General features: G+C 36.5%; 5 protein-coding genes across 6 annotated transcripts; 2 read left to right on the forward strand and 3 right to left on the reverse strand.

Moving 5' to 3' along the window:
- Positions 1-1976: 1976 nt before the first annotated feature.
- LOC104759132 (ras-related protein RABA2a-like) lies at positions 1977-2804 on the reverse strand. Its single transcript, XM_087495223.1, has 4 exons — positions 2774-2804; positions 2547-2698; positions 2293-2408; positions 1977-2223 (listed from the first exon to the last, which is right to left on the reverse strand). The coding sequence occupies exons 1-4, from the start codon at positions 2802-2804 to the stop codon at positions 1977-1979; spliced, it is 546 nt and encodes a 181-aa protein (XP_087351349.1).
- A 1049-nt stretch (positions 2805-3853) lies between these two features.
- Positions 3854-5485, reverse strand: LOC104755161 (ras-related protein RABA2a-like). Its single transcript, XM_087495624.1, has 2 exons — positions 5126-5485; positions 3854-4552 (listed from the first exon to the last, which is right to left on the reverse strand). The coding sequence occupies exons 1-2, from the start codon at positions 5288-5290 to the stop codon at positions 4064-4066; spliced, it is 654 nt and encodes a 217-aa protein (XP_087351750.1). The 5' UTR covers positions 5291-5485; the 3' UTR covers positions 3854-4063.
- A 45-nt stretch (positions 5486-5530) lies between these two features.
- Positions 5531-8118, forward strand: LOC104755162 (putative elongation factor 1-gamma 1). 2 transcript variants are annotated; one of them, XM_019239104.2, is made up of 8 exons: positions 5531-5733; positions 5832-5888; positions 6130-6279; positions 6375-6435; positions 6531-6586; positions 6706-6807; positions 6910-7399; positions 7526-8118. In XM_019239104.2, exons 2-8 carry the CDS (start codon positions 5880-5882, stop codon positions 7903-7905), a joined length of 1248 nt encoding a protein of 415 aa, XP_019094649.1. In that variant the 5' UTR covers positions 5531-5733; positions 5832-5879; the 3' UTR covers positions 7906-8118. The 2 variants fall into 2 exon arrangements, with proteins under 2 accessions (XP_019094649.1, XP_087351748.1); XM_087495622.1 differs by having other exon boundaries at positions 5644-5729; positions 5827-5888.
- Positions 8119-8500: 382 nt separating this feature from the next.
- Positions 8501-9857, forward strand: LOC104755163 (uncharacterized). Its single transcript, XM_010477504.3, has 2 exons — positions 8501-8712; positions 9391-9857. Exons 1-2 carry the CDS (start codon positions 8631-8633, stop codon positions 9627-9629), a joined length of 321 nt encoding a protein of 106 aa, XP_010475806.1. The 5' UTR covers positions 8501-8630; the 3' UTR covers positions 9630-9857.
- A 356-nt stretch (positions 9858-10213) lies between these two features.
- On the reverse strand, positions 10214-13256 carry LOC104755164 (KH domain-containing protein At1g09660/At1g09670). The gene is made up of 8 exons (XM_010477505.3): positions 12974-13256; positions 12762-12892; positions 12187-12272; positions 11834-11958; positions 11604-11741; positions 11406-11522; positions 10780-10923; positions 10214-10689 (listed from the first exon to the last, which is right to left on the reverse strand). The coding sequence occupies exons 2-8, from the start codon at positions 12890-12892 to the stop codon at positions 10534-10536; spliced, it is 897 nt and encodes a 298-aa protein (XP_010475807.1). The 5' UTR covers positions 12974-13256; the 3' UTR covers positions 10214-10533.
- Between the last annotated feature and the right edge of the window lie 606 nt (positions 13257-13862).

Raw genomic sequence — 13862 nt, forward strand, 5'->3', positions numbered from 1 at the left:
TTGTTGATCTGAAAACTATATGTATATAGGCGGGAATTGCTGGAAAACTTGGAAATTTACCATTTTTAATAATTGAAAACTTGCTAAAAATAATATATTTATTACTTATATTTTCAATCGATAACTGGTATATTTCCTTTTTCAAAACTTCATATTTTTGCTTTGCCTGTCTTCTTTGTTAACTTTCATTTTCAATAACTGGTATATTTGCTTTTTTCCTGTCTTCTTGAAAAATGTAAATTGTGTGATTTTGTTAATTTGTTACTATCTTTAGAAAAACCAAGCTACAATTTCTGCTATGTTCATAATTCAAATACTACGTTGGTCTCTTTGTTTAATTTTTTTTTTTCTCTTTTACATTTTTTAAAATTATATATTACAACTACCAATCAAAAACTACAAACAATTGCCTAAAAAAAATAATATTTTATTTTTCACTATTTGTATGAACGATTCCATACTCCATAGAATGTCATCTTAGAGAGTTTGTTAGGATATCTTTGGATTTAACCGCAGTTACGTCCAAAAGAGAAAGTGACATTGGTTTTATATATTTAAGTTTTCTCCATTTTGAACAAAAAAAAAAAAAAAAAAAAGTTTTCTCTTATTTCCCAATTTCGGTTCAATTATTCGGTTCAATTATCCGGTTCAATTATCCGGTTCAATTATTCCGGTCCTATGTTGTTTTTAGTTTAAGCCTTTTAGGCAGTCGAAATTCGAAACCATGACATAACGATTACGTTGCACAAAAAAAAAGAGACATAACGATTACATGTAAAAAGGCTTCAGGCCACGCTCGCATACTAATACTAAATACAATAATGTAAACTATAAGCTTCAGATTTCCATGAAAATTTGTTTTCAAGTTGCGCGTCAAACTTAAGAGAAAGTAGAAACTTCGAGTTGGTTTATATAAAATCTGATAGATATATTGTTCTTAATTAACTTTGATGATCAATAAAATTGTCAACAATACTCGGAGACCTTTAATCATCAAAACATCACACAAGATAAGAAACCATAATTAACTTTTTAAAGTTCTTGAGAGACTCTAATCTTTTAGTATTAAACACACAAGACTGGATTAGACTGGATTTTCCTTCTCCACACTCTTATCTTTTGTTTCCCACTCCCGCCCGAAGCAAACACTGTAGAAAACCGACGCCAAGACTATTATAGCTATGCCTATGAAACACCATCCCATGATTGAGATCACCATCGTTTTTGAATATTAAGAAGAAAAAAAGAGAGTAAACGCAAAGTAAAATTGTTTTGTGATGATTAAAATTGCTTGCTTGTTGATCTGAAAACTATTATATATATATAGGCGGGAACTGCTGGAAAACTTGAAAATTTACCATTTTTGATAATTGAAAACTTGCTAGAAGATAATATATTTATTACTTATTTTTTTAATCAGTAACTGGTATATTTCCTTTTCCAAAATTTCATAAATTAACTAATAAAAAATATTTTTGCTTTGCCTGTCTTCTTCTTAACTTTCCTTTCAATAACTGGTAAATTTGCTTTTTTTTTTCCCCTGTCTTCTTGAAAATGTATATTGTGTGATTTTGTTAATTTGTTACTGTCTTTAGAAAAATCAATCTACAATTTCTGCTCTATTCATAGTCCAAATACTACGTTGGCTCGTTGTTTATTTCATTTTATTCTCTTTTGCATTTTTTAATTATATATTACAACTAGTCAACTACTACCAATCAAAAACTACAAACGATTGCCTAAAAAATAATACTTTATCCCGGAAAAAAAAAATAGTACTTCATTTTTCACAATTTGTATGAAGGAATCCATACTCCACAACTGATATAGAATGTCATCTTAGAGAGTTCTTATCGACAAAAAACACAGATGCAACTTGCATATATTTAGCTGGTGTAACACAACGCAAAGCCTTAAAACAAAGTCGCATAGATATTGGCTTTTAAAGTGAGACACAAAAAAAAAACAAAGCCTTTTCAAGAGGAAGAGCAACAAGGCTTCTTAGCGTTTGAATCAGAAGTAGCAGCAACATCAATCGTTTGGCCTTCCTTGACGTTGGCATTTGCAGTTGCCAGGTCCGAAGATATCGATTTCTTGCTGATGATCCTATAAATCTCTGAGAGAATCGTCTGAAAAGCCTTCTCTACGTTTAATGCCTCGAGGGCAGATGTCTCAATGAAAGACAAGCCTTCTTTCTCTGCATAGCTCTGAGATGCTTCAGATCTGTCTTGTTACCAATCAACATGATGACAATATTGGAATCAGCATGGTCTCTTGAGTTCTTTTAACCACCTGCTTACGTTCTCAAAGGTTGTTGGCTTAGTGACGTCGTAGACCAAGAGAGCTCCAAGAGCGCCTCGGTAGTAGGTTAGAACGAACGGATCGAACCACACCAAAATTTTAAATGACTAGTTCATCAAAAGAAACTTACAAGCAATCCTAGATCGAGAAACAGTTGGGGATTTTACAGCAAACAGAGAAAGAGAGAGAGAGAGAGAGAGAGAGAGAGAGAGAGAGAGAGAGAGAGAAGAGTAGAGTAGACATACTTGGAGAATACAAGTAGCGAATTCGACACCGATGGTGGATTTGGATTCTAAGCAGAACTCATTGCGAGTGAATCTAGAGAGGAGATTTGACTTGTCGACACCGGAGTCTCCGATCAAAACCACTTTAAACAAGTAGTCGTATTCTTCATAGTCTAATACAAATTGTCATATGTTGTTTTTAGTTTTAGACAGTCGAAACTCGAAACCATGGCATAACGAACGATTACATGTAAAAAAGGCTTCAAGCCACGCTCGCATACTAATACTAAATACAATAATGTAAAACTATAAGCTTCAGATTTCCATGAAAAAGTTGTTTTCAAGTTACGCGTCGTCAAACTTAAAATAATGTAGAAACTTCGAATTGGTTTATATAGAATCTGATAGATTGTTCTTAATTAACTTTGGCGATCAATAAAATTGTCAAAACTAGTCGGAGACCTTTATTCATCAAAAGAACACACAAGATAAGAAACCATAATTAACTTTGGTGATCAAGAAAATTGTCAAAACTACTCGGAGACCTTTAATCATCAAAAGAACACACAAGATAAAAAACCATAATTAACTTTTTAAAGTTCTTGAGAGACTCCTTCTCCAAGACTGGATCAGACTGGATCTTCCTGGATCTCCTTGATATAACTTCTCCACCCTCCCATCATCTTTTGTGGATCTTCCTTCTCCACACTCCCATCTTTTGTTACCACCCCCCGCTCTACGCAAATACTGTATAAAACCGACAACAAGATTATTATAGCTATGCCTATGAAACACCATGCCAAGATTGAGATCTTCATCGTTTTTAAATAATAATAATAAGAAAAAAAAGAGAGTAAACGCAAAGTAGAATTGTGTTTGTGATGATAAAAATTGCTTGCTTGTTGATCTGATATATATAGGCGGGAACTGCTAGAAAACTTGGAAATTTACCATTTTGATAACTGAAAACTTGCTAGAAAATACTATATTTATTACTTATATTTTCAATCCATAACTGATATATTTCCTTTTCCAAAATTTCATAAACAAACTAATAAAAAATATTTTTGCTTTGCCTGTCTTCTTCTTAACTTTCCTTTCAATAACTGGTATATTTGCTTTTTTCCTGTCTTCTTGAAAAATGTAAATTGTGTGATTTTGTTAATTTGTTACTATCTTTAGAAAAAACTAAGATACAATTTCGGCTCTGTTCATAATTCAAATTTCAAAATACTACGTTGGTCTCTTTGTTTATTTCATTCTACAGTATTCTCTTTTGCATTTTTTTTCTAATTATATATTACAACTACCAATCAAAAACTACAAACTTGCCTAAAAGATAATATTTCATTTTTCACATTTTGTATGAACGATTCCATACTCCATAGAATGTCATCTTCGAGAGTTCTTATCAACAAAAAAAAAAAAAAAAAACACAGATGCAACTTGCATATGTAACACAACGCAAAGCCTTAAAACAATGTCGCATAGAGATATTGGCTTTTAAAAGTGAGACACAAAAAAAAAACAAAGCCTTTTCAAGAGGAAGAGCAACAAGGCTTCTTAACGTTTGAATCAGAAGTAGCAGCGACATCAATCGTTTGACCTTCCTTGACGTTAGCATTTTCAGTTCCCTGGTCCGAAGATATCGATTTCTTGCTGATGATCCTATAAATCTCTGACAGAATCGTCTGAAAAGCCTTCTCTACGTTTAATGCCTCGAGGGCAGATGTCTCAATGAAAGACAAGCCTTCTTTCTCTGCATAGCTCTGAGCATCCTCTGTGGCAACAGCTCTGAGATGCTTTAGATCTGTCTTGTTACCAATCAACATGATGACAATATTGGAATCAGCATGGTCTCTGAGTTCTTTTAACCACCTGCTTACGTTCTCAAAGGTTGTTGGTTTAGTGACGTCGTAGACCAAGAGAGCTCCAAGAGCGCCTCGGTAGTAGGCGCTGGTTATGGCTCTGTATCTTTCTTGTCCAGCAGTGTCCCATATCTGAGCTTTCACTGTCCTTCCTTCCACCTTAGTACAAAGATGATTGTTTTTGCCAAAGATGTTAAAATAATGAGCAGCAGCAGCAGCAAAATGCATAATTGACAGCTAAAAAAATCAACAAAATGCATAACTGTGAAACAACGACCATGATTCATCATAACTTAAGTAACAAATTTTACAATTTTCCTTGTCTAATACTCTAATTAGAAGTAAATGATGTTGTAGGTCTGCTTTAAACAAAGGTTTTAGATCTGACATGTGAGGCAGCCACAAGGCTAAACAGCCATAGTACAAGAAGCTTTTGGGATCATTATCAACAAACAAACAAAAAACGCCTAAATGTTCAAAGCAAACATCAAAATTCAAAACCAAATCCCAAATGTTCCAACACACACAAATGGCGGTTTCCGAGTATTTCGTAAACACATATTCCGGGAAATGAATACAAAGAGGATAGAACAAACGGATCGAACCACACAAAGCAACCAATCCTGATTCCAGAGACAATAAAAGAAACTTGCAAGCAATCCTAGATCGAGAAACAATTGGGGATTTTACAGCAAACAGAGAAAGAGAGAGAGAAGAGTAGAGTAGACATACTTGGAGAGTACGAGTAGCGAATTCGACACCGATGGTGGATTTGGATTCTAAGCAAAACTCATTGCGAGTGAATCTAGAGAGGAGATTTGACTTGCCGACACCGGAGTCTCCGATCAAAACCACTTTAAACAAGTAGTCGTATTCTTCATCCGGTCTTCTCGCCATTGTTACGCTCCACTTTAATCGAGGACGATATAGATTTGGGATTTTTCAAAAAGCCTGAAGAAATAATACTTACAAGCAAGGAGAAGAAGAAGAAATAAATAAATAAGTTTAGATTTTAATTATAATTAATTAATTTGATTTCCCACTGGATCTGTTCAACCTTCTTCTCTCGGCTTGCTTTTAGTTTTCGAGTTCAAGTTGGGCTTACAAATTAGAAAGGCTTTACATACGTCGGCAAATAAAGTAATAAGAGCTTAACCGGAAAAATAAACAAAATCAGAATTGAAAACTAAAACAAAACCAAGCTAAACCAGAGGAGTACACTCATAGTCGTCATACGTTTCAAAAAAAAACCCTAGATCATATCATCATCACTCCTTTATAACTTTCTCCGCCTCATCACTTGCTTCTCTCTCGATTTCTCTCACGGAAGATTTTTTCAGGTAAGATTTATCGACCGATCAATCCTTTTCTCTGATTAGCTCATAATTCATAGATATATATGATCGAGCTCACAACTTGATGTTTTCCTTGGATTCAGATCCGATTTCAAAACCCGGAGTTGGTTTATTTTTCCGTCTGAGAGCAAATGGCTTTGGTGAGTTCTTCTTCTCTATGATCGTCTCTTGTTACGATCTCATCTTTTTTACTGATTTGTTGCTACGGTGCTCTTATAATCGCTAAGAAGCAAGCAAGAATTAGTTGTAGTAATCGTTCGATTTAGCAATTTGATTGAAAATTTATGGTAGTCTGCATATCTAGCTGCTGTTTACTAGTGTTGGGATACATATAGAGAGAAAGAATGAATGATGAGTTTTGCTGATAAATTGCGATTGTAGGTCTTGCACACGTACAAGGGAAACAAAAGTGCTGATAAGGCACTCATTGCTGCAGAGTATGTTGGTGTACAGATCGATGTGCCCTCTGACTTTCAGATGGGTGTCACCAACAAAACACCAGAGTTCTTGAAGATGAACCCTATTGGAAAGGTTTGTTGTCAACACCTGCTCGTTGCTAACTAAATTTCTGGAATTGATATTATTACTCTATTTTCAGCTAACGAAAAGTTTTTTGATCTTGCTAGGTTCCTGTTCTTGAGACTCCTGAGGGTTCAGTATTTGAGAGCAACGCCATTGCCCGTTACGGTAATACATCATATCATTATACTTCATTTGTTTCTCTCCATGTCTAGTTTGATTGCTTGTTGGTTATAATGGATGTGTTGATATCCCCATTGCAGTAAGCCGATTGAATGGTGGTGAGAACTCTTTGAACGGATCCTCCTTGATTGAATATGTAAGTATCTGTTTTCCCCTGGGATACTCTTCTCTTCTCCATTTGCACCTGCTCTAATGTTTGTCGATCTATTTGTTATTATTCCTTCTCAATATTTATCTGCATGTTGCTTTTTTCAGGCACAAATTGAGCAATGGAGCGATTTCTCCTCACTGGAGATCTATGGAAACATCTTGAGATGGTTTGGCCCAAGAATGGGATTTATGCCATACAGTGCTCCGGTAAGCTTTTTGTGACTTTCATTAACTCTCTATGATGGCAGTCTGGGTACTTTTTTTCATTTTATAAATAGTATCTCATTCCTGATTGTTATACAAATGAAGGCTGAGGAAGGGACTATCTCTGCGTTGAAGAGAGCACTTGATGCTCTGAACACACATCTCGCTTCCAACACTTACCTTGTTGGACACTCTATCACCCTTGCTGATATTATCACTGTCTGCAACTTGAACTTGGGATTTGCTACTGTCATGACCAAGAAGTTTACCTCTGAATTCCCACACGTCGAGAGATACTTTTGGACTGTGATTAACCAACCCAACTTCAAGAAAGTGGTTGGTGAGGTCAAACAGACTGAAGCTGTCCCTCCTGTTGCTTCCAAGAAAGCTGCCCAGCCTGCCAAGCCCAAGGAAGAGCCTAAGAAGAAGGAAGCCCCGGCAGCAGAGGCACCCAAGTTTGCCGAAGAGGAAGAGGCACCAAAGCCTAAAGCCAAGAACCCTCTTGACCTTCTACCACCAAGCCCAATGGTACTGGATGATTGGAAGAGGCTTTACTCCAACACCAAATCTAACTTCCGTGAGGTTGCTATCAAAGGTATGTTGGTGATATATTTTCCCTTTACCTGGATTTACAGTTGCTATCAGGAAATGCAAGGAATTATTTAGCTATTGGAATAAAATGTGTTCTATCATGTCTAATAGTTTTGTGGCTGAAATGCAGGATTCTGGGACATGTATGACCCAGAGGGATACTCACTATGGTTTTGTGACTACAAGTACAACGATGAGAACATGGTGTCGTTCGTCACGCTCAACAAGGTTGGTGGGTTCCTTCAGCGCATGGACTTGGCACGTAAATACTCGTTTGGAAAGATGCTGATTTGCGGGTCAGAGGGTCCGTTCAAGGTGAAGGGGTTATGGCTATTCCGTGGACCAGAGATCCCTAAGTTCATAATGGATGAGGTGTACGACATGGAGCTATACGAGTGGACTAAGGTTGATATCACAGATGAAGCACAGAAGGAGCGTGTTAGCCAGATGATTGAAGATGCAGAGCCATTTGAGGGTGAGGCTCTCTTGGACGCCAAGTGCTTCAAGTGAAAAGAGAGAATTTGCAGCCTGAGGCTTTACATATCTCTCTCTCTCTTTCTCAATAGGGATTTTGCTCAGTGACACTTGTGTCGCCTATACTGTTTTTCTTTATTTCTAATTGAGTGTTAAAGGACAAGGATGTGGTTTTTTTTGGTTATTTTGTTAATGTTTCATCTCGACTTTTGTATGCTGTTTACTAAAACCAGTTTTTAGACCAGGCAAGTCTATCTTGGCAATTAGGCAATATATGGTCTGGTTAATTTGCTTTGACGCGCGATTCGGTCAGATTCTATATTATTGGTCGTCGAGTTAAACAATTAGGTCAAGTCTTTTGACATAATTAGGAAAGTGTGTTAAAAATTGTTGAAAAGGAAAATCTTGAAGAACAAGTCTTGTTAATATAGTAGAATTAAGCTAACTAGTAGTAATTTGTCAAAATATAAGAAATTGATTTCTCTTCGTTAATTATCTCACTTTTTTTTTCATATATAAAAAGAATTATAAGGTACTGGTATCTTGTATCCATTAATTAATAATATAGTGGTTGGTCCAAAAAAAATCAAATGAATTGTTCTTTACTACTACAAGGCATATAATCTCTATAGTTGTTTTAATTTTTCAACATCAAAAGTTGTTTTGTTCTACCCACCAGAGAAGTATTTGTTCTTTCTTCACCGCCAGCAAAAAAAAGATCGATCCGTCTTTCTCCTGCGAACAGAGAGAGAGAGAGAGAGATGAGAGAGCTCTCTGGAAGTAATGGTCTAGCATGGCGGCGTTTGGTATTCTTCGCTTCGATTGGTTTGCAGTTCGTCTTAGGTTCGTCTTCTTCAGATCTAATCTGATTTCATCCTCGAATTCCCTTAGATTGGCCAGTTTTCGCTGTCAGTTTGGTTAGAATCATCGGATTTCTAATGTTCGGTTGGGGATTTAGGTTTTGATTTCGCGAGATTTAGCTCAACCTCGGCTCTTTCTAGATCTTCGCCACACAGTTACTAAATTTTGTGCTTATTAACATAAGCAAATAATATGTTACTGTTCAATTAGTGTGTTTGGTTTCGCTATAGTTTATAGATTGTGTTTTTACCTTGTCCTAAATGCGAACCCTGATTTGAAGAGGTTGTCTTGCTTTTTATTTCTTGTAACTAGGGCAATGGTATTTGTACATATCATGGTGATGCTGCATTTGAGTTATGAGACATGTATTACCAAGTTTATGGTTAAAGTCATTGAATCTCTTTGCTGTCTCTAGTTTCAGACATTTGAAGTTTTACTGTTTAGCTATTTCTACACTCATGTGCTTTTAAAGAAGTAGGCATTGGCTTACCCCGTAAGATTCTGTAAATGCTTGTTGCAGAGATATTGTTATATGTTGTCAATGTGTGTAGTTGTTGCTCCCCATTGGTCGAAGATAAGAGAAACATACTAACTATTTGAGTTTAGATTGTGTACATGCTTAGATGTCATTTACTAAGTCTTCCGATATGATATTTGCAGGTCTATCAGGTGATTCCAAGGATACGAAAGCAGGAGTTAAGACAGAATCCCATTCCTCTTCTAGCAAAACAGGCACAAAAGTAATCCTCGTACTGTTCGGATTTGTGGCTGTGGCGGCCTTCTCCTTCTTCCTATACAAGCTATGGCAGAAGAAGAAAAGAGATGAGCAGTATGCTCGACTGTTGAAGCTGTTTGAGGAAGATGATGAACTGGAGGTTGAATTAGGTCTTCGGGATTAGAAACGCCAATTTGTCAACAAAGGCCTCATCATGTATGTTTGTGTTCGTTTTGTCCGATCATGTAGGTGGAACTTATGGGCATTTAAATTTCAAGTATATATAATATACGCACACTTTGATGGGTAACTGATGTAGCTGTCTTGTCACTGATCATCATCATCAATTCATCATTATCCTCTCTAGACGATTGTTTTCTCGTTGGAATATAAACTATCAAAACTTGTGGAATTCTCTACTTGTTTAGCTTTGTTAGGTCCAATGTTGTACAACTTATTACTATACCATTCCTTATACGTCTTTATAGTAAGTGATTCCTTGCTCTTCTTTTGGGATTAAGCCAGGTTTATTAAAAAGTGAGTACTCAAGGGAACTTGTATGAATGAGCTTTGAGTTTGAGGTATTGTGAAGAATACATATATAGGGTGTGCAGTTTCAAAGAGATTCGTTTGTAGACATACTTATAAAGAACGATAAAACATAAAATGTCATCAAGGCATAAAGAAAACAAAACTTGGGGTACAAAACAACATTCGAGAGGCTGAATCTGAACCTTAAGTCTCAAAACCAGAGGCCAAATGGAGAAATTTTAAAACTTCAAATGAAATTAATGTTGGGGTTTCAAACTTAAATAAAGGTTACAGGATTGAAAACGAGATTACATTTCATTAAACACCATTATTAGTTTATTACCCTCTGGTTAATGGTCATCTCATCTAACCAACAAAAATTTCAAAAATAAAGAATAAACTTAATGACAAAAAAAATTAATTGAGAAGTCCAAACGTTAGAACTTAGAAGAACAATGTCACCTCGCGGGATAGATGGGCAATGCATAGGGAGCCTTTGCCCTGCCCACACGACCATGCAGCGAAAAGAAACGTTGATCATCTTTCAGGTCAAATCTTTATTGTCCAGTCTTGGCACGCTTACTGTTGAAAGGTGACATGCTTGGACTCAGACAAGGGCTCAAGCTCGGACTCGGACTCTCCTCCCTTAGTGTACCATTCAGAGCAGCTAACTCCTTCAGCTGTTCTCGCTTGTAGTGATCCATTGATTCGTCCTGTAGAGAAAAGAACCAAAACCATGTGAACATAAGGTTCGGAGTAACAAAACCATATAATATGTTTACAATTTTATGATAGTAATGTACCATTGGCTTCAGGAGTGACTCGAGGAAATGAACTGCATGCTCCAATCGAGAGTTTATTATGTCCTCTGGAAGCTCGGCTTCGATCAGTACATGTAGTGGCTCGCAGAGATGCTCGTACCCTGGCTTACCCTTTAGTTTTTCCTCCTGCAGGGAAGTAAAGAACTAAATGTATTAGCCTTGACACCGCATGCTACATAATTAATGTCTGAGAAAATCTAATACTCAGAAGAAATGAATCAGAAGTTTCGCTATTCAGATGATGTTATTAGATGAGAGTTGTGAGAGCCTAAAACTCAAAACACTTAATTTCCTGTATAGGCCTACAAATGTAAACAAGAGTAGTAGCTGATGATGCAGCAAAATGTATCATTACTTCAATAATTATAAGTTGCTATGCCGAAAGACAGTGGCACACAAGCTTTTATACACAAAAGGAAACAAATTGCTGCTAAAGACTCTAAGAAAATTGTTTGTATTCAACACATGGCTATAAAACTGATTGAATGGTAAAAACATATGAGAAAATTGAAGTTTTGAGCTGCAAGAATTTATTCATCTACACTTGCGATAAAAAAAAAGACTATAAACTGGAATCCTTCAGAGAATCAATAAACAAAGAGCCATACCTTGACAGTATCCTTCACAGATCCTCGCCCTCTAATAAACACCCTGCAGTGGGTTGCTAGCTCAACTCTTTTCAGGGAGTTTCCACGTGGCCCAAGAATCCGTCCAACAAAATTATACTGCAACGTTCAATGGATTTAAATTAAACTCTAGAACAAGCCAATTAGAATAACATAAATAGGTAAACATTCAAAACTTACACTTGGATATTTATCCACTGGCACATCAAGTCTGATCACTCTTTTCACAATGGGTGGGTTAGGGAGTCCAGGCATCCCAACCCAGCCCACTGGGGCAGGGGAACGAAATGGAGAAGCTCTCTGGAGGTGACAGTTTTCCTGAAGAAAGCAAAATTAATATCAATAACGCCTACTCTTGAATACAAAATTGTTAACAACACCATAATAATTCAGCATGAGCAGTGGCTTACCTCAGCTTGCATCATCGACCATCCATCTAAATCAAGCTTTCCATTTGTCGGCTGACCAAGCGATCTAAATGGACTGCCATGCTCATATCTATCAAGATCAGGAAAACTAGAGACCCTCCTGATTTCTGCACAGACGTCAGCAATGTAGGCAATTTAGCAAACATACAAAAGAAACTGTAACAGTTGAACATCACGGGGATCTTCAGTCTCCTAGTTTAAATGCCAAGAATGGATAAAAGAGAATACAAATTCGCATGTATACATTTTTCCTTCTACTATCCTCTTCATACCCAGTACACACTGAAAGAAAATACTGAAAATCTAAAAGCATATAGCATTACAAGATAGCACACCTTGATTTAGCAGTCGGCAGCAATTTGGCATAACTTGCAAAAAAGGAACCAACTTTTGTCTCTCTTGCAATAACTCAGTCAAGTACCTAAATAAGAAGGTTTAAAAACAAAAACGTAAGTTTCACTGGACGCTGACATTTGTGTGTATTGTATCGACACAACACAATCGAGTGGTTCACATTTGAAGTCGTCACACCACTCAAATGTAAAAATAAACTTCCAAAAATACATCAGTAAGTTCATTTCCAAAACATAGCGTTCTTGTTAAAACCCTTTAGAGTTCATTGTTTAGAATGACTAATAAGTGAGCAAATGGAGTAAAACTGTTAAAAAGGCGACATTTTGAGGTGAGCCTATGATTGAGAAATTGGATCTGCGTGAACAAAATCATATTTTTTAACACTCAATCCAATCAGAGGGACCAATCACAAGCACGCAGACACTTAAAATGCTTAAGTAAAGCAGCAAAGTCCATAAGAAACCGATCCACACAATGAAAAAAAAAAAAGCTCACACAGATTCATATGAACAGAGAAACAAAAGTGGATAAAAGAAGTGGAGAAAGAAGGAGAAACCTGTCACGATCAGAGGGAGGACAAGGGGATCGATTGGGAGAAGCACGGAATCCAGAAAGTGGAAACTGGAAGAAACTACCAGGAGAGATCCTCTCTTCCATGGCCACGAAACCACCGCCGGATTCCATCATCTAAAAAAATCCACTTTAAGATTGTTAACAACCGCACAAATACTGACAAACAGATAGAGAGAAAGGTACAAAAAGACTGACCGGGGGAGAATAGTGAAGAGAAGAAGAAGCGGCGGAGGATCTGACGCCGATCTCAAGGTAGAGAAAGGCGTATACTTTGGGGGGGGGTAAGAAGTAGGTGTGGACTGTGTAGAGTGGCTACAAGCAAAAGAGAGAAGAAGGAAGAAGAAGGAAGGGAGTCAAAAGCCCTACGCAGCACGATAATGAGAGTCTCTCTCTCTATCTCTATCTCACCGCATTTTCGATATTTTCTATTTTTGTCGTTTTTTTGTTTCCTTTTTTTTCTTCTTTTCGAGATTTGTGTGATCTTTTTTTCTTATTTACGATTCTTCCGTTTTTTCACATTTCATTGGGCCTTAGGCCCACTAAATTATAGGCAATTCTCGTTAGCGCCAGTGTTGGCGAATATACATTTTTACTTAGGTAGATAAATACAAATATTTTATCCTGCCAAATGGTAAGATAAATTTAGTCAAATAAATATTTGAATTATCATTTTATTACAATCTACTCGAATATATTATTTTACCTAAATACGTACATTCAAATTAATAGTGGTTACTCCGCTGACTTTTATAGTGGAGTAAAAGTCTTCGTCTTGTTTTTGTTTACTTATTTATTAGAATAGTAAATCTCAAGGTTGTGGGTATGGATGGAGTATTGAGGATTAATTTGTGGTACGTTAAAGTCTACACACGAATAAATATAGTATATGTTCCACGTACCGTACGTTGGAGAAAATGAGAACAGAATAATATTTCTTCAAAATCCGACTCACGGATGACGTAATTAAGAAGAGCCATAATTTCTAACGCTTAAATAAAATCTCTCGAGAGGCTCTCTACACTTGTGTCATTCGTGAGTCGGATTTGTACAGTTGGTCATATGAAATTTCGAAGCAAATTAAAGA

Source organism: Camelina sativa, chromosome 17 (genome assembly GCF_030686135.1).
Source record: "Camelina sativa cultivar CO46 ecotype springtype chromosome 17, ASM3068613v1".
NCBI lineage: Eukaryota > Viridiplantae > Streptophyta > Magnoliopsida > Brassicales > Brassicaceae > Camelina > Camelina sativa.